At 43.0% G+C, this 17,369-nt stretch overlaps 2 protein-coding genes and 1 long non-coding RNA gene across 3 annotated transcripts; 1 reads left to right on the plus strand and 2 right to left on the minus strand.

The window, feature by feature from the left end:
* Positions 1-342: 342 nt before the first annotated feature.
* LOC142952631 (uncharacterized) lies at positions 343-1,238 on the minus strand. Its single transcript, XR_012954694.1, has 3 exons — positions 1,136-1,238; positions 786-831; positions 343-530 (listed from the first exon to the last, which is right to left on the minus strand). It is a non-coding gene; the product is annotated as an uncharacterized LOC142952631 (long non-coding RNA).
* A 4,849-nt stretch (positions 1,239-6,087) lies between these two features.
* Positions 6,088-7,820, plus strand: inha (inhibin subunit alpha). The gene is made up of 2 exons (XM_076095184.1): positions 6,088-6,388; positions 7,078-7,820. The coding sequence occupies exons 1-2, from the start codon at positions 6,088-6,090 to the stop codon at positions 7,818-7,820; spliced, it is 1,044 nt and encodes a 347-aa protein (XP_075951299.1).
* Positions 7,821-10,260: 2,440 nt separating this feature from the next.
* Positions 10,261-12,389, minus strand: LOC142952787 (gap junction gamma-1 protein-like). The gene is made up of 3 exons (XM_076094731.1): positions 11,471-12,389; positions 11,152-11,377; positions 10,261-11,046 (listed from the first exon to the last, which is right to left on the minus strand). The coding sequence occupies exons 1-3, from the start codon at positions 11,708-11,710 to the stop codon at positions 10,331-10,333; spliced, it is 1,182 nt and encodes a 393-aa protein (XP_075950846.1). The 5' UTR covers positions 11,711-12,389; the 3' UTR covers positions 10,261-10,330.
* Between the last annotated feature and the right edge of the window lie 4,980 nt (positions 12,390-17,369).

The following is a 17,369-nucleotide window of genomic DNA, read 5'->3' on the forward strand; positions in this document are numbered from 1 at the left end:
GTTTGTACCTTCAGTAATGCGTTACATCTTAAGGTCAACCAGTCAAAACAGAGGAGACAAATATGCAATGAACCAGACATCAGATCAGATGGCTCGAGGTGATAGACGACTGCTTAGGAGGTTGTGGGTTCAATCCTTATGTGGTGCAGTGACTTTTGAGGTCTAACAGCCAAAGGAAGAGGTCAAAGCGTGAGTGACATGATGGTGAGGTTACACAGTTCCCGGTTTGGATCGTGCTGACCTGGGTTCACTCCTCACCTATGTGAGGACATCAATGTCCACTACCCCGGGGGTTGAGACGTCCGTCTCCTCCCGGGTTTTCAGAGAAATGAACGGACAGGGTTATGGAAATGTGTTTTTATTTAAAGTCAGCTGAACAGCAAATTTTCAAAATTTGATCCACCCCCCACTCTCTATTTTAGATCTCAGAGTAACCGCACAGCAGCAGCAGAAGACCCACGTCTGCTGCTGCGCAGTGAAGAGAAGAAACCCCGTCGTCCTCAGGTCTGGTCTGGAAAGTCTGCACTCATCTGAGGAGAGAAGAAGAGAAGGACAACGTTAGAAAATGCATCACATACATGTATTATTACTACAACTGCAACAATAAATACAACAATGGTTATCAACGTTTTCATGACTGAGTACAAACTATATTAGTACATTTTTATGAAACTATACTGTGACTTTTAAACTACTTTGAATGAACTATTTTTGTATCAGTTTTCATGCAAGAATTGCTCAATGTTCACGGATAAACTCACAAAGATACGAAGGATTTGACAAACCTGAAGACTTCCATAGTTCTCACGGATCGTTTGAACACCAGAACAGCTGCAACCGCATACACGAGGAAACACACAATGATAACACATAATCACTTCTTTAACTCTAAAATGTTACACTTATTGTGAGTATTGTATTGATCAATTACTCGTTGTTGTTAGACAGCATGTAAGCTAAGAGCTCGTCCACAGGTGGCGTTGATTACCTGACGATAACACTAGCAGAAACTAGAACAAAGTGGATATAACACGCCATATTCCTTCTCATAGTAATCTACAATACTCGACTCGAATCATTCGGTTACATTTGACCGACGTGTCGTTTATTTATTCGTCCCAAAAAGCCAACTTACCAACTGTACAGATGTTAGCGTAACTCAGCTGTAAGCTAGCTAGCATCGCACGCGACCATGTTTGTGTTTGTTGTCTTCCGGTCTGCTCGCTCTCGGCGGAAAGGGGGTCACTGAGTTTCTTCCGTCGTCGAGTGTCATTGCCGAATTTTGGTTTCCATCATCATAAATCTATCATTTAGGAGCAGTTGGAGTATTGCGTATATTGTGTTTTAGCAAGTTGTTTCAATAAAAACTCACCTGGAAGGAAACATGAATTATTTTAGTCGTATTTAGAACATGAGGTAGAGCAGTGATTCTTAACCATGGGGCCGCGAACGCCACCTAGAGGGCCGCAAAAAACTTTCAGTTTTGCACCTGTGGGCCGCGAGGGCCGCGGGACCGCATAGGTTATCAATTGAGGACACCAGAGATATTACTGTTCTCCATGAGACGCTCAGTTACAATATAGCTTCCCACCACCTGGTGGCGGTAATGCGTCAGTCAGTTGTTTAACAAGCTACAATAAGCAGAAGAAGACACTCAGCTAGCCGCTAGCCCAGGCATGGGCAAACTACGGCCGTTGGGCTTTTTAATCCGGCCCGTCAAATATTGGTACACAATTGTCCAAACTATAATAAAGACTAGAGCTGGGCAGTATACCGGTTTTAATTTCCCGTATGATATGAATTCTTCACACACCGTTATACCGGTGCATAGCCAAAACAACAGCTGTCTGCTTTCAGCAAGCAGCTAAATGTATTCTTTGCTGCTAATGCACAGCTGTCAGCGCTAGTTGTCTTATATGTATTGAGAGGGAACCCTAGTCATGGTCATAACTTTATAACACAACAATTAACAACCCACAACTAATGCTCTTTAACAGAGAAAAACACAACAGCACACAACAGTCTGTGACACATAAACAATTTGTAACACTAATAATTGTACATTTATAAATTTTCACTGCCGAACTGGATGCTAGCACAACAGTCTGCTAACAGCTGGGTCGCTCCAGTAACGTTACATTAAAGAACAGAACAGAGCATGCAGGATGAACAAAGACAGACCGGAGCAGTGTTACATCAGTGTTAAATCATTTAATGAATCATAAACATTATATGATTTAACTACTAGAGGGCAGCAGTGTTACATCATTGAATGAATCATAAAAATTACATGATTTAACCACTAGAGGGCAGCAGTGTTAAATCATTTAATGAATCATAAACATTACATGATTTAACCACTAGAGGGCAGCAGTGTCAAATCATTTAATGAATCATAAACATTACACGATTTAACCACTAGAGGGCAGCAGTGTTAAATCATTTAATGAGTAATAAACATTACACGATTTAACCACTAGAGGGCAGCAGTGTTAAATCATTTAATGAATGAATGAATGAATACATGATTTAACCACTAGAGGGCAGCAGTGTTAAATCATTTAATGAATCATAAACATTACAGGATTTAACCACTAGAGGGCAGCAGTGTTAAATCATTGAATGAGTAATAAACATTACACGATTTAACCACTAGAGGGCAGCAGTGTTAAATCATTTAATGAATGAATGAATGAATACATGATTTAACCACTAGAGGGCAGCAGTGTTAAATCATTTAATGAATCATAAACATTACACGATTTAACCACTAGAGGGCAGCAGTGTTAAATCATTTAATGAGTAATAAACATTACACGATTTAACCACTAGAGGGCAGCAGTGTTAAATCATTTAATGAGTAATAAACATTACACGATTTAACCACTAGAGGGCAGCAGTGTTAAATAATTTAATGAGTAATAAACATTACACGATTTAACCACTAGAGGGCAGCAGTGTTAAATCATTTAATGAATCATAATACATGATTTAACCACTAGAGGGCAGCAGTGTTACATCATTTAATGAATCATAAACATTACATGATTTAACCACTAGAGGGCAGCAGTGTTACATCATTTAATGAATCATAAACATTACACGATTTAACCACTAGAGGGCAGCAGTGTTACATCATTAATGAATCATAAACATTACACGATTTAACCACTAGAGGGCAGCAGTGTTACATCATTTAATGAATCATAAACATTACATGATTTAACCACTAGAGGGCAGCAGTGTTACATCATTTAATGAATCATAAACATTACATGATTTAACCACTAGAGGGCAGCAGTGTTAAATCATTTAATGAGTAATAAACATTACACGATTTAACCACTAGAGGGCAGCAGTGTTAAATCATTTAATGAATCATAATACATGATTTAACCACTAGAGGGCAGCAGTGTTACATCATTTAATGAATCATAAACATTACATGATTTAACCACTAGAGGGCAGCAGTGTTAAATCATTTAACGAATCATAAACATTACACGATTTAACCACTAGAGGGCAGCAGTGTTACATCATTTAATGAATCATAAACATTACACGATTTAACCACTAGAGGGCAGCAGTGTTACATCATTTAATGAATCATAAACATTACACGATTTAACCACTAGAGGGCAGCAGTGTTACATCATTTAATGAATCATAAACATTACACGATTTAACCACTAGAGGGCAGCAGTGTTACATCATTTAATGAATCATAAACATTACACGATTTAACCACTAGAGGGCAGCAGTGTTAAATCATTTAATGAGTAATAAACATTACACGATTTAACCACTAGAGGGCAGCAGTGTTAAATCATTTAATGAATCATAATACATGATTTAACCACTAGAGGGCAGCAGTGTTACATCATTTAATGAATCATAAACATTACATGATTTAACCACTAGAGGGCAGCAGTGTTAAATCATTTAATGAATCATAAACATTACACGATTTAACCACTAGAAAAAATGACTTTCTTAACACTTTCAGTGTGTGGAATGTGGGCTAATGCTATCAAATGAAGCACTGAAGCCTTCAAAAATAAAGCCACACCTAGCGACGAAACATCCAACGATCGTGGGAAAGCCTGTTGGGCTTCTTGTTGTGTATGCAGGTTTACATACACATGATAAATAAATGTCTTTGTGATCATCACATTGTATCATCTCATTTATTTGACAAGGGTTTTGCCTGTTCAACTCCGCGAGGACGCCGGCGTCCTCGATCCCCTCCCCTTCCGTTCCGTTCCTACGGCTTGCTTGCGCAAACTACGTCATAAAACATGGCCGTGTTTGGTATCCCAGCATGCCCAAAACCCTCATCTTTGCAAATAAATCATCGATTTTCTTTCATTTCTTATGGATTTTTCACAAAAGGAGCCCAAACACACACTGTCCAAAGTCGCCATAACCGCTGCAAGTCGGATCTTGCAGCATTTCGACGGAAAAAGACACATTACAGACCCAACAATGTACTAGCGGATGTTACCATGGAGCTAGTAGCTTCAGAAAACGCTAGTACTTAAAGTACAAACCTTATCTTCCTCTTCTATTAGCCGTCAACCAACGTATAACCTTGCGTAACTGAGCTACCCTCATAGTCGATTATGCACTCAGTCGCAGCCATTACGCACAGTAAGTCCGCTACTTTACATACCACATCTTCGACCACATCTTCGACCATATATATATAGTTTTTGCAATTTGCAAAGGCTAAAAATAAAAGGAAAATAATATAATACCAAAATATAAAGGGAGAAACACCTTTAGTGTGTCAGAATATCATTTGGTTACCATGTGTCCATTTGGGTCTCCAAATATCCTTTTAGAGCTCCGCCTGGATCTCTTCATGGAAGAAACACTGTAGAATCGTCATACTTTGTCCAATCTTCTTCAAATTTGAGGCAGTTGTTCACTGATAGTGTAGTTACAGCCCTATACTGTCATTTACCTGTACAGACACAGCCACAGGTAGTTATTTATACTGAAAGATACTTTTTTATTTTATGCGGACAAAAATCTTCAATTTTTACTGACTCCAAAGGCCCACTGCTCTGTTTCTGTATGACCTACAGGTTTTCTGACACTTTTGATGCATATAGTCACAGTGGTTCAGAAGCTACAGCCATTTTAATTTGGGTATGTCATTTTAGGCGGTTTTGCTCCAAAATAGGGATGGAGTTGAACAGGTAACAATATAGTTATTGAATACAAATCAAACCAAGAGTGAGATCAATTAGTTAAATAGCTGATTAAATGTTGTTGTGCAGAAACACACCTTATGAAAAAACGTTTCTCTGAGACGGATTCAAGGCCAGTCAGATAAAGAGGGCCCACGGAGGCGTCCCTCACAGTAGACAAAGACTTTTTGTTTAGTGGGAAAACAGGTGTGTGTGTTAGATATGGCCGCTATGATGAAGTCAAAGTGTGCATAATATAACACTTCTGCAGTACAGGTCACAGATGAATGTTGTCAGCATCTTGAGAAGGTAATACAGCTCATACAAACTCAAATAGATATTTTTATTATGACTGTGAAACATTTATTATCCACCTACTGCAGATGATAATACAAACAGAAAATATGTCATTTTATTAGACTAATATGATCAGGATTATGTATGTCAACGCAACATTATTCTGAAGACTTGACACTCTGCAGTAGAGTGTGAAAAACCTTTCTAATACCATCCGTCTATGCTTTACATTCCACAATAAAACACACAGACAAATTCCCTCAATACTGTGTGAAACAGCCACCGAAGCAGATAATGCAACTTCCCAATCGTCAAGGCCGTCCTTTGCTATCTTCCACTTCTGTGTTGGAAACAAAACGCTTTTGCTTGCAGACTTCACTCAGACTCGCTCACTGCGGAGCCAAATAAATATGTGTGAGAATTAGGAAAGTCACAGACGAGGATCAGTTTTGTGGAGCTAATTGGATCTCCATCTTTATAGAAAGGCTGTGCATCACTGGAAAATCGCCAGACTTCCGTTTTGGACTTTTTTGTTGTTTCACTTGGAGGGTATTTTCGCACCCAGCAGTATCAAGTAGTTGCGTGCAGTGCAGTTATGGTGTCCTGTGCTCTTTTCGTCCTGGGCCCTCTGTGGATCCACATTCTGACACAAGCCTGCAGGGGAGAGGAGCTGTCCCGGGAAGCTGTGTTGTCCTGGTTCAGAGAGCGGGTCCTGGAGGGCCTCGGGCTGGAGCAGCCCCCTCTGACCACAGTCCAGGGTCCTGATAGGGACACGGCACAGCAAGAAGCGAGGCATGCATCCTGGAGGGCCCCCAGGACAAGCAGGACAGCGTGGGTCAACCGTCAAACCAGTCCGACCCAGGAAACATCTGAAATCATTCTCTTCCCCAGTTCTGGTGAGAAGCTTTGCTGCTGTTTTGTCTTTTACCCAAATAACAGCTAAAATACTCTTTCCAGTTTAACGGCAAATCATTTTGGATCCTTAATTCAAAGGACATGCTTTATCAGATTTTTCTCACATCTGCACAATAAAACTGCCCCGATCATGTAAAAATAAATCGTTTTGTTGTATGGGGTACTTGAGCACAAGACTGGACTAAAAGGGAACTAAAGTGCCAAGAGGTCTGTTCCTCCTTTGAAACTACACTGCCTGGACTATATTTTCCATATAGTCATTCCATATCTTAATGTTGAAATCACACTATTTCATACGGCAGTAAACTCACTACATGCATGCGGCAGATACAAATAAAGCCAAATACTTGCACTGTATATTAGTTCATGAGCAAGTGTCCTTTTAGTACATGGGAACAATGGAAAAGGCTTTTACTTAAAGTCCCTGTGTGTAGATTAGAGCAGTTTAGAAGAGTCATTTAACACCAGGCTAAAAAGCTGTGTTCCACTGCCCCCTCTGGTTCAAAGTCTGAAGTCTGTTTTGGAGCTAAGTTATTGAGTGTGTTGATCTGAGAGAGTACGTAGACACAGAAGCCTCCTCCAGACAACAGGACAATGAGGATGAAGCCTCAAACTCCCCTGTTACAAAGCAATAAACTTCACTAACTGCTTTCTTATCTCACTTTGGCAGACTCATCCTGTGCCACATCTGACTCAGCTCTTGGAGAAACCACTGACAGCCACTTCACGTATTACTTCCAGCCCTCCATGAACAACCTGGAGATGCTGGTCACATCTGCCCACTTCTGGTTCTATGCAGGCGAAGGAGCCAACTCCTCCACCCAGCTGTTCATTCTAACTTCAGCGCAGCAGCTTCTTCGGGCGGCAGAGGCTCCACCGAAGACGAGCTCAGACGGCTGGACCACCTACCACCTGGATCAAAACCCACTGGCCTCTGTGGCTGTGGGCCCTTTTCTGCTCCAGGTCCGCTGTCCAGCCTGTCAGTGTCACACCGACGAACCGGACAAGACGCCCTTTCTTCACATCCACGCTCAGCCTCGTGGTCCTGTCCGCTCACCCCGCCACGCACCAGTAACCATTCCCTGGTCTCCCTCCGCTCTCGACCTGCTCCAGCGGCCCTCTCAGGAGAGACCTCAGCACAGTGACTGCCTCAGGGCAGAGATCGAAATCAGCTTCGAGGAGCTGGGCTGGGGCAGCTGGATCGTCCATCCAAAGCTGCTGACCTTCTACTACTGTCATGGGAACTGCTCAGCCTCGGATGGAGCCATCGCCATGCTGGGCATCACACAGTGCTGCGCTCCGGTCCCAGGGACCATGAAGTCCCTGAGGATCACCACAACATCTGACGGCGGGTACTCGTTCATGTATGAGACCTTGCCCAACATTATACTTGAAGAGTGTACTTGTATCTGAACCTGAAAGCTTAAAGGTTCAGTACAACCAAACAAAAGTACATTTGTTTAGTTTTCTGCCATCCAGCCAAGCGAACATTTCTGAACAGACCCTTTAAAGCCGTGTATGCCACTTGTCTTACTAATCACACTCAAAGTTTACTCTTTTTTTTTAGCTACAATCTGAAAGTAAAAATACTGCAAGGTATTTTATTGCTTTATTGTGATTCTGACCTTTAGAGGGCAGTCTATGTCTACTTTTACACTGCTTCATTTCACATCAATACCTTCACATACAGTCTGAACTTCTGTTCATGTGCAATATTAAAGCATTGATTTAAACATGGAACTCAATCGTGTTCTGTAAATACCACAAATAAATTCAAGGTTTCATATTTTTCATCCCATTTACACAAAAAAACATGAGCAGCAACTTTACCACAGAAAGAGTCGAGTCCAAAGCATAACGTTCAAATATATTTATTTACTCTGAAGACAAAATAATCTCTACAGTTACAAAAACTACAAAACATACAATAGAAAAAAAAGAAATGCATTAACCATTGACGAAATATCATATTCAAAATGGAATGTCGTACTGTGCCACAAGTAGCAAAAGTCATAGTGAGATGATTACAAAAATACAGTATCAAAACGCTCTTTGGCAATGTTTCATTATTCCAGCCAAAGACCATAAAACCAGGCTATGAAAAGTGTGAACTCTATATGAACACGGAAAGTTATTGATCAGAAGCCTCACCATGAATTTAAGATTATACGTGTTTACATGGCGGCGGGCTGTGCGTCAGCTGGGTTGGGTTCTTTTTTTCCAGGACACATGAAAGCGTCCATGTTTCAGCACAACGGAGGGCTGGTGGTGCACACGTCAAGACTGGAAAATGTGTCTCACCAAAGAAGAATGCCAATTTCAAAAAGACAAGGATGGAATTTCATTGTTGACGGTAGAACAGGAGACAGATGTTTCCAGCCGGTTAGCAAAAAACCCACAAAATGAGGAATTATTGTTTCAATTTCTGCAAATATGAACATTATGATGAATCATTTTTATTAGGACACAATTTAAGGGAGGGATATACTAACATCCACCAGCCTACTTTTCAGAATTCGGTGGCATTAGTGATGGAGTAAATATTCTGGAGCTTTGGACAAGAAATAGTAAAACAATAAAATATATGGAGTGCTTTAAATGACTTGATTGTACAAAAAAAATGATTCTTTGAAATTCCTTGGAACATTTCCTGTCGATAAAGAATTCAAGCATTTCCCAGGTAAACATTTTGGCCGAGTCGAGCAAACACACAGGCTTCAAAATTCTGTCAAATATTTCTGAAATGGTGTGGCATGTGGATAAGAAACACCAATAATCCCCAACATCAAATCTGATTAAATTAAACATGAGTCATCCAGCGCAGGTTAAGCCGCCCTCGGTTTGCAAAGAAACGCTGCTGCACACGCTCCAGAAGAGACATTACCAGATTCTCTCCGAGGCAGACGAGCCTCGACAAAGAGGAGACGTTAACATTCGGCGACGTTGTATAAACAGAGAGCCTCTCTTTTGAGCTGAAGACAACAGGAGTACACTTGGCCAGAGGAGTTTTAAGCTTTCGATAATCCTTTCAAGGTCTGAAATGGACGAGGATTATTGAATGGCCACAAAAACACAGAGTGGGTGCAGACAATGTTTTTAGCCGAAAGGCACAGTCAAGGTTTGGATGCAGGTCAACAAGCAGAAACTCGAGATGTGGCAGGCTTTCAAGTTTAGAGTCGTGGAGATGAACCAATTGTCACAATACAAATGGCAGGTCAGCATTTTTTTTCTTTCTCCCTTTCTTTTCTGACTCACCTCTAATACTGAAAGGCATATTTCTCCCATCTACACACACAAACATACACGCACATACGTACACACACGCTTCGGGCTCCCTCAGTGGTCTGACTGCACTCCCATATGGGGTGTAAGGCCAGTAGGAATGGAAGAACAGACGTTTGAGGCAGGAGGCAGGCTCAGGCATGTATTCCTAGGAGGAGGAGAGACGTGACAGACAAATATTTAGCATGTTTGCTCACTTAAAATGGCGTTTCACTGACCTGAGGTCAGGCCTCATGGAAATAAATCAGAGGCATGTTGACAATAGAGCTGAAACTAAAAATGATCGGCAACTATTTTGACAGTTGATTTAACGGATTCCTAGTTCAGAAGTTGACATATAGAGAAAACATATTTTAAAAGGATTGAGATGCTCATCTAGACAGTTTAGGGCGATCGTTCTTATATTCTTCAAATTGTTTGTTTTGCTCACTCAAGACAAAAGCATAAATAACTTTCCATTTTTAGTCCTAAAAACACTGGTTTTTGAAATTGGTAAACCTTAAAACTCACGAATGTTCGGCTTTTCTTTGGATGAATAACTGAAACGATGAAGTTTTGAGGTTTTAATGGACTAATTTGTTCCTTTACTACACCCAACTATAGAAAAACTGCATGTGGAAAACACATTTTTAGAAAAAAACTTAAATTAAACTACTTGTATAAGTGTGCTCATTACCTTTCTCGCTTGCCTCCCCCTGCTTTTCCTGGGCAAAGTTGAGGCGGTTCTGCTCGACGGCTGTCTGTGCAGCCGTGTTGCCCTCGGGGCTGCTGCTTCGTGAAGGGATTCCTTCATCTGCCTGGTAGGCCAGGTCCAGTTGCTGCTGGGCCAGCTTCAGGTGCCTCCTCAACCGCTCCAGCTCCTTGGACGACGGCAACTCGTCTCCAAAACTCTCCCGCCCGGAGTTGCCTATTGGCGAGTCCCTCAGCTCTCCCTTCAGCTTCTCCTTCTTCATGGTGGCGTGGTATCCTGGTGGAGCGGTGGCCATGGCACGCGAGGAGGATGGAAGCGGGGTGCGAGAGCCGAGCACGGCCCGCCTGCGGAAGGTGTCTCGGATGCCACCGATCCCCAAGTGGATGATTTCCAAGATTGTGAGGAGCAGGCAGAGGAAAGACACGACGTACATCACCAGCAGGAAGATGGTCTTCTCCGTGGGGCGCGACACAAAGCAGTCCACGGTGTGCGGGCACGGCGAGCGAGTGCAGACGTAGGAGGGTATCACCTCAACGCCGTAGAGGACGTACTGGCCGAAGAGGAAGGCGACCTCGAAGGAGGAGCGCCAAAACAGCTGGCACACGTAGACCTTCATCAGGCCGTCACGCATGATCCGCCGACGGCCGTCATGCTTTTTCTCTGAGCCTTGAAAACAAAAAGGAGACACTGGTTGGAATCTGAAGCGGTTAGCATCCAAAGAAAGAAAAGCCTATTAGACAGAAAGTTGGAAGCGCTTGCGATCCACCGTACTTTTTTCCTCCTTGTCGGGTTTCTCTTGTTCGATCTCTTCAGTGATCATGGGGTCTTCCTCTCCGTTGTCTTCAACCTCCTCGTAGTCTCGAGCTGCCCCACGTGTGATGATGGCCATCCTCTTCTTCTGGTTCCGGATGGGCCGGTACTCGCTGTCGTCAAAGCGGGCGATCTTGTGCATGGCGAAGCCCAGGTACATAATGGTGGGGGTGGTGATCATGATCACCTGGACACAAAGACATGATCTTGTTGAAATCAACACTGGAGATACATTCACAACTAATGGTGAGCATTCATTGAAATGTGACATGCGGCTCACCTGGAAGATCCAGAATCGTACATGCGAGAGCGGAGCAAACGCGTCGTAGCACACGTTCTCACACCCGGGCTGCAGCGTGTTGCAGACAAATTTACTCTGTTCATCGTAGTAGATGGTTTCCCCGCCGACGGCTGTCAGCACGATGCGGAAGATGATGAGCACAGTCAGCCAGACCTTCCCCACGAAGGTGGAGTGGTTGGAGATCTCGTCCAGCAGACGAGTGAGGAAGCTCCAACTCATGGTGCCAAGATGACCGGGGAGCTAAACGAGCTCTGGATGAAAAGGAAAAACACTGATTCAATACTTTTACTCTCGTTTCATTCTCCTTTTTAATTTCAATGAGCCACCTAATGCAGTCACTTATTATTGCATTGTAAACACGTCTTTTTTTTTTTTACTTCCACTGCACAAACTAGACTAAACTGACAACCAGAAAAGCAACTATAAGCCGCATTTAGTCAGTTCACACGGCCAGAGTTTGATATTAAAGTTGGAACAAATCAGATTTTTGTCAACTACTTTGTTGGTCATTTCTTTAATTCACCATTTCCAGCCCCTCAAATGTGAATATTTGCTGCGTTTTTAAGTTTCCTGTGATGTCAAATGACAAATAATGAATCATCAATCTTCCTGATTATTTTCTAGACCAACTGATTAATTCAGAAAATAAGCGGTTTAGATATTCGACAATGAAAAAAAAAAAAACTCAAATACTCTTCACTGGATTAATAGGAAGTGTACACATGCATCGGGTTTACACTTCCACACAATGATTAAAGAATGCAAGTGCAAATACAGCCATGCAAGGTAAACCTCAACCGCAGGGCTGAGAAATAAACACAGCCACATGCTTTATTGTAATCACACGCAGATCTCTCAGACATGCAGGTATTCATGCGGAAACTACACAACAAACTCAGAATCAGTCCCGTTGGTCCTGGTAGCGGTTTGGTAAACCTGCATTCTTTACAGCATCCTGACCGGCTCAGCCTGAGCTGCTTAATCAAACATCAAAGTGTTGGCTGGCAAGTTGCAGCTCGCCGTGAGGAGACCTGCTGTGGCTTTGGACTGCAGGAATTATGACACTAAAGCGGCGCATGTGGTTAGGAACTTATTTATGCCTTTAAATTCTGTAGAAAGCACAGTTTGATACAGCAACAGGACCTTGGCACGGAGAAAAGAACTGAGCAGGTGCTTTGTCCGGTCAGCAAACATTTCAAGTGATTGCTTCTTTAAAAAGGGGATGTAGAAAAGCGCGACTTACCGAGTTCTGCAGGTTAATTAGAAACAAAAATCTGACATCAGACTTTGCGTTGTAGTTTGATAACTTAAGATACAAATATTAGGTTTCTTTCTCTAAAACCAGCCAAAAATGTTGTCTTTTCAGAAGGTACCCAGTATCGGTTTAGTTAAATATCTGGACATTTACTCTATAATAACTATTCAATGACACAAACACTAATGGAGATAAACAAATACCTTCTGCACTCTACTTAAAAAAACCAAAAAAAAAACAGGGTGTAGTTAAGAAAATAACCAGCATTTCATGACTCATTGGAAGAGGACAAGGCTGTGGCCATTACAAGCATCTGTAGGCACGTCTCCTTGGATCAGTGCACGAGAGTCAGGCGCTCACTCGCCAGGTTACTCATCCATTCCTACGCCAAACCTTTCTGCTATTTGGCACCTTCATGCTTAGACTATGTGAGGCTGACTTGCCTGAGCCTGACCAGAAAAATAGTCCACCAAAAGCAGAAAAACTTGAATGTTAAAAATACTCCCCAGCTACACCAAAGCTATGAAAACATGTTGGAAGTTGGCGAGATCCAGATTCCAGACATGGAAAATTACAGGCCTTGAAACACTTCTCAGATCTAAAATTAAGTCGGAGAACTTTCCTCACTACATCGTATTCAAAAGAGGTTTGAAAAGGCTCCAGCGACGTCCCATCGTTATCTCATGCAACGGTGGGACGTCGGTGGGAACGGTTGATTGTTTGAGAAGACAGAAGACTTTGTGACCCTGAAGTGTGGTCCTTGTGATCCGATAGTCAGCCCTCTCCGGTTCAAACTGCGCTTTGGGGGACACGACCCGTTATGAAAACTCCTGCACGCTGACCAAAAGCATCTTTTGAGAAAGGAAACCAGTGGTTAGACAGCCGTGGAGTCACCAGTATAATCAAAACACGACAGCTTACGTTCAAATTTGACCTCTAACGGGGGTTCTACCTCCGTTTGTGCCAACTTTTATCAAACTATAAACAAACTTATTGCCGCACTTCAGAGTCGCCTGGAAAATCTACCCTGGCTAGATATGACTCGCCCTTAAGAACAGAGGCGAGAGATGCAGTATTTCACCTGATATCCAAACATCCACAGGGCCAGTATTGCTGAACAGTGTCAACACATTTCCATCTTTTAAGTTCAAAATATTATTTTCCTCAAGGACAAAATTAATCTACAACAAAAAGAAACATTGGAAGTTAAATGTGCATCACAGCCTGGGTGGTGTATTACTTTGGTGTCCTTCTGCCAAGAACTAAAAGATTTGTCCACCGACTCTTGGCAGGAGAGACAGAAACTTTGTGTACTTTCAGCCTCTGGCTTTGCACCACCGACCTTTCACAGTGTTCTTTTAATTCTTCGGGATGTAAACCCCCCGTACAGCAGGTGTGACTGCTCCAACGGCGAGTTCAGCTCCTGCTAAGGGCCCACGAGAGGTTCCGAACAGAAGAAGGTTAAAGACTCCTCAGTAGAAGGACCAAATGTCCTCAGCCGAGACTTTTACAGCAGCCCTTGTAAACACACTGTAAAATGTGCCACTCTCCAATCTAAATAAAGACAAGAAGGAAAGCAGATCTCACCAAACAATCTATTTGACTCGGACAAACGGGTTTCATAGCTCAAACATTGTTTTTTGTCAATGCCACCTTCCTAAAAGCAAACCAAAGACAGCTTTCAAACAGTAGCTTATTTGCTCATGTGGGCTAAACCCAGCTCCACTCATTTAATGGCTTTTCTGCTCCAGGAGTCACTGGGCTCCAGGAGGAGATGGAGGGGGTTGGAGAGCTTTTTGGGCAAAGGATCTGGACAAAGCGAAGGCGAGCGGACATTCCTGCCTAACCAAAAGCAGAGAGCTGGATTTGGTAGGGTTCAGGGAGCAGACAGAGGGCACATGAAATCCCCATGCAGTCTGAGCAGCAGGAACACGGCACCTACAGATGTCAATCACTGCGACAAAGAAAACACGGTTTCTGGCTTTGCAAGACACCCAGACGCACAACACCCGTTCCCTTTTCTGTTGCAACTTAAAAAAAAAAAAAAAAGTTTAAAAGATCCGGAGGACGACGGTTTGAAGGCTCTGAACACGCGTTGCTGAGTCAGACTGAATAGTTTCGGAAAGTGTGGCATTCCTGGAGGAAAACAAAGCGCTGCCGAGCCTCAGAGGGGAAACCAGAGCCCGGTGATGAAGATGAAGAAGTCATGTTCAAAAGGAGTCACAGACACGATTCGTTTGGAAAGTTAAAACCACTCGGCTGTTAGTAGAATTACTTACTGAAAAACAAAATGAAAATCCTTGTAATGCCTTTAATTTGCGGTGCGAGTTTATTTAGACATTCAGCCTTTTTTATAGCAGTTTTAACAAACTATATGCTTTTATAACATCTTGAGTCGAGCTAACAGTGACTTCTATAAAAGGTTGACAGGTTATATGTTCTCATTTGAGCTTCAAACTAACACAAACAGGAGCTCGCAGCGACTCACCGCACTCTGGCACGCGCAATCCAAAATTTCGTTCCGTGGAACTCACTTCGCAAACTCAGACTAAACTCTGCTGGTAAAACAGCCGCCGGATAGCAAAACAACTCAACTGAGGTTTAACGGAGTAGAAGGAAGAAACTAAACTGTCGCAACAAACTTCTCCTGCCGCAAAAAAAAACCACACCAACCTTCTGCGTCCCAATCCGCGTGGCTTCTCTCTCCTCTCGCGCTTAATTGCTCGACCAGCTTTACCTAATTAGCGCGCGCTCTCATTGGCTTCTGCGTGCGTCCGCGTCCGAGGCAGTCGTTCAGTGGGAGCCCACGCAGCCCGCATTGACCCCATGTGTCGGGGTCCCGAACAAGAGGACAAAAGAAAGATCTCTGATTCCCGCAGGCTCCTGCTCTCCTCCTCCTCCTCCTCCCCCCGCACCACCTCCACGTAACTCGGCCCCATTCAAGAAGAGGAGGCCCCTCGCCTGAAACCTGAGCTCCAAGACTACCGTTCTGCCCTCCCCGACAGAGCTATGGGAGTCCCTATTATACGTTGTATAATAAGATGATGCTATGCAAGTGTCACAGTGAAACCTCCGCTCTCCAAAGGGAGTTTAACGCAATTAAAAAGACACCACGGGGCACAGTGAAGCCTTCTGCTGCAGCTGTTATGCCTATACCTTCATTTAGCACATACTCATGCTACCAAATGGATTAAAGGACAACCATGTCTGCCTAAAACATATTAAAGTGTATTTTATGGACATGCATTCCTTATAAATACAGTGAAAAGTTGGTAAAGTTGATACAAAATGACAAACATTTTAATATCAGACCTCTCCTAATGCACCGAATAGCTGCCCTGCAATGAATTATATGGAGGTTATAATTAGTTTCCGTTTGTGGTGTTGATTCAGCATTTTGAGGCTGTTGACTGCAATATGTTGCTAATGTTATGTTCAAAATTTCTCAAACAAAAGGTAAAGGAAAAAGCCCCCCTCCTTGTTCAGAGGAGAAGAAGCATGCAGAGGAGAAGGGGCAGCCCCCCCCCCCTGCTCTCTTTCTTCCATCATTAAGCAGGGCCGAATCAGCTGGTTGAAGTTTAAATCATAAGGAATTTAATATACTAACAAAAGCAAATGCAAAGTCTCTGAAATGTCTCATATTACACATTCCTTAGCCCATCGATCAGCTCAGTGATTGGCTGAACCCTTCGGACTTCAGTCGGCCACTTCCTTGACCAATTCACCCCCCTTCTTGAAGGCTGTGCTCAGAAACTCTTCAGCAGCATCCCCCTCTCTCTGGCTTTATGGCGTGTCATAAATTCTTTGGTTTCTCTCACAGTGCACAACAAATTCAGTAACTCTCCCTTTAGTTTAAACCTTCTACAAGTAAACATATTGCAACACATAATATCCATCGCTAGGAACGCTTTAAAACTTAAATTCCTCACACTGATATGTACCCTCTGATATTAATTGGATGGACAAAGGATTGGCTAACGACATCCTCCCAAATGATCTGATGTATTTTCTACATGTGCTGATGTATAAAATGAGTGCACTGCCCCTTTAAACACTCCACCTGAGAAGATTTATGTTGTTAGAACAGTTTACATTCTTGTTGATAAAAAGTACACAGAGTGCCACAACAGCATAATCGAATCATTTGTATTTCTGCTGAGGACCCCGTGTTATCCACAAGGCCCTCAGTTTGGCAGCCCACCGGCCTGACAGAGCGCTGCGTGACTGGTAGCTTTTAGACGACGAGGCCCACCATCCAAGAATTTACTTGACTCGGGCGTTCAGCAAAACAACAGATTTCTTGCTGTCATGCACGGTGCAGCTGTATAGTGCTCCTGATCCACCAGAGGACCCAAAATGTTTTTTGGGGGGGGAGGCTGTGGGAAGTCGAATCAGGCCAGATGTCTGCGCCCGGCCAAGTCTCCATGGCTGCATCCCAGCTCTCCTCCATGCTTCTCACGTCTGATCCAAGTGAGGCATGAACTCAGTCACCTGCATCTTTTTAACCTCACTTATTGACAGAGAAAAATAATGAATCTCCTGGTATCCTGCGGGAGACCTTGTTTATTTTTGTGAGAATTAGCTTTGTCTATTCTGGCCCCCTGGTAGCCCTATTAAATACCA

Source organism: Anarhichas minor, unplaced genomic scaffold (genome assembly GCF_050575085.1).
Source record: "Anarhichas minor isolate MPS153535 unplaced genomic scaffold, ASM5057508v1 ptg000018l, whole genome shotgun sequence".
In the NCBI taxonomy this organism is placed as follows: Eukaryota; Metazoa; Chordata; class Actinopteri; order Perciformes; family Anarhichadidae; genus Anarhichas; species Anarhichas minor.

Bases quoted from the DNA above. Each gene is read 5' to 3' on its own strand.
- inha (XM_076095184.1), top strand. From the start codon at position 6,088: ATGGTGTCCTGTGCTCTTTTCGTCCTGGGCCCTCTGTGGATCCACATT. The intron at 6,389-7,077 runs GTGAGAAGCTTT...TCACTTTGGCAG, and splicing joins CATTCTCTTCCCCAGTTCTG to ACTCATCCTGTGCCACATCT.
- LOC142952787 (XM_076094731.1), bottom strand. From the start codon at position 11,710: ATGAGTTGGAGCTTCCTCACTCGTCTGCTGGACGAGATCTCCAACCAC. The intron at 11,378-11,470 runs GTGAGCCGCATG...CTTTGTGTCCAG, and splicing joins TACGATTCTGGATCTTCCAG to GTGATCATGATCACCACCCC. The intron at 11,047-11,151 runs GTACGGTGGATC...TTTGTTTTCAAG, and splicing joins ACCCGACAAGGAGGAAAAAA to GCTCAGAGAAAAAGCATGAC.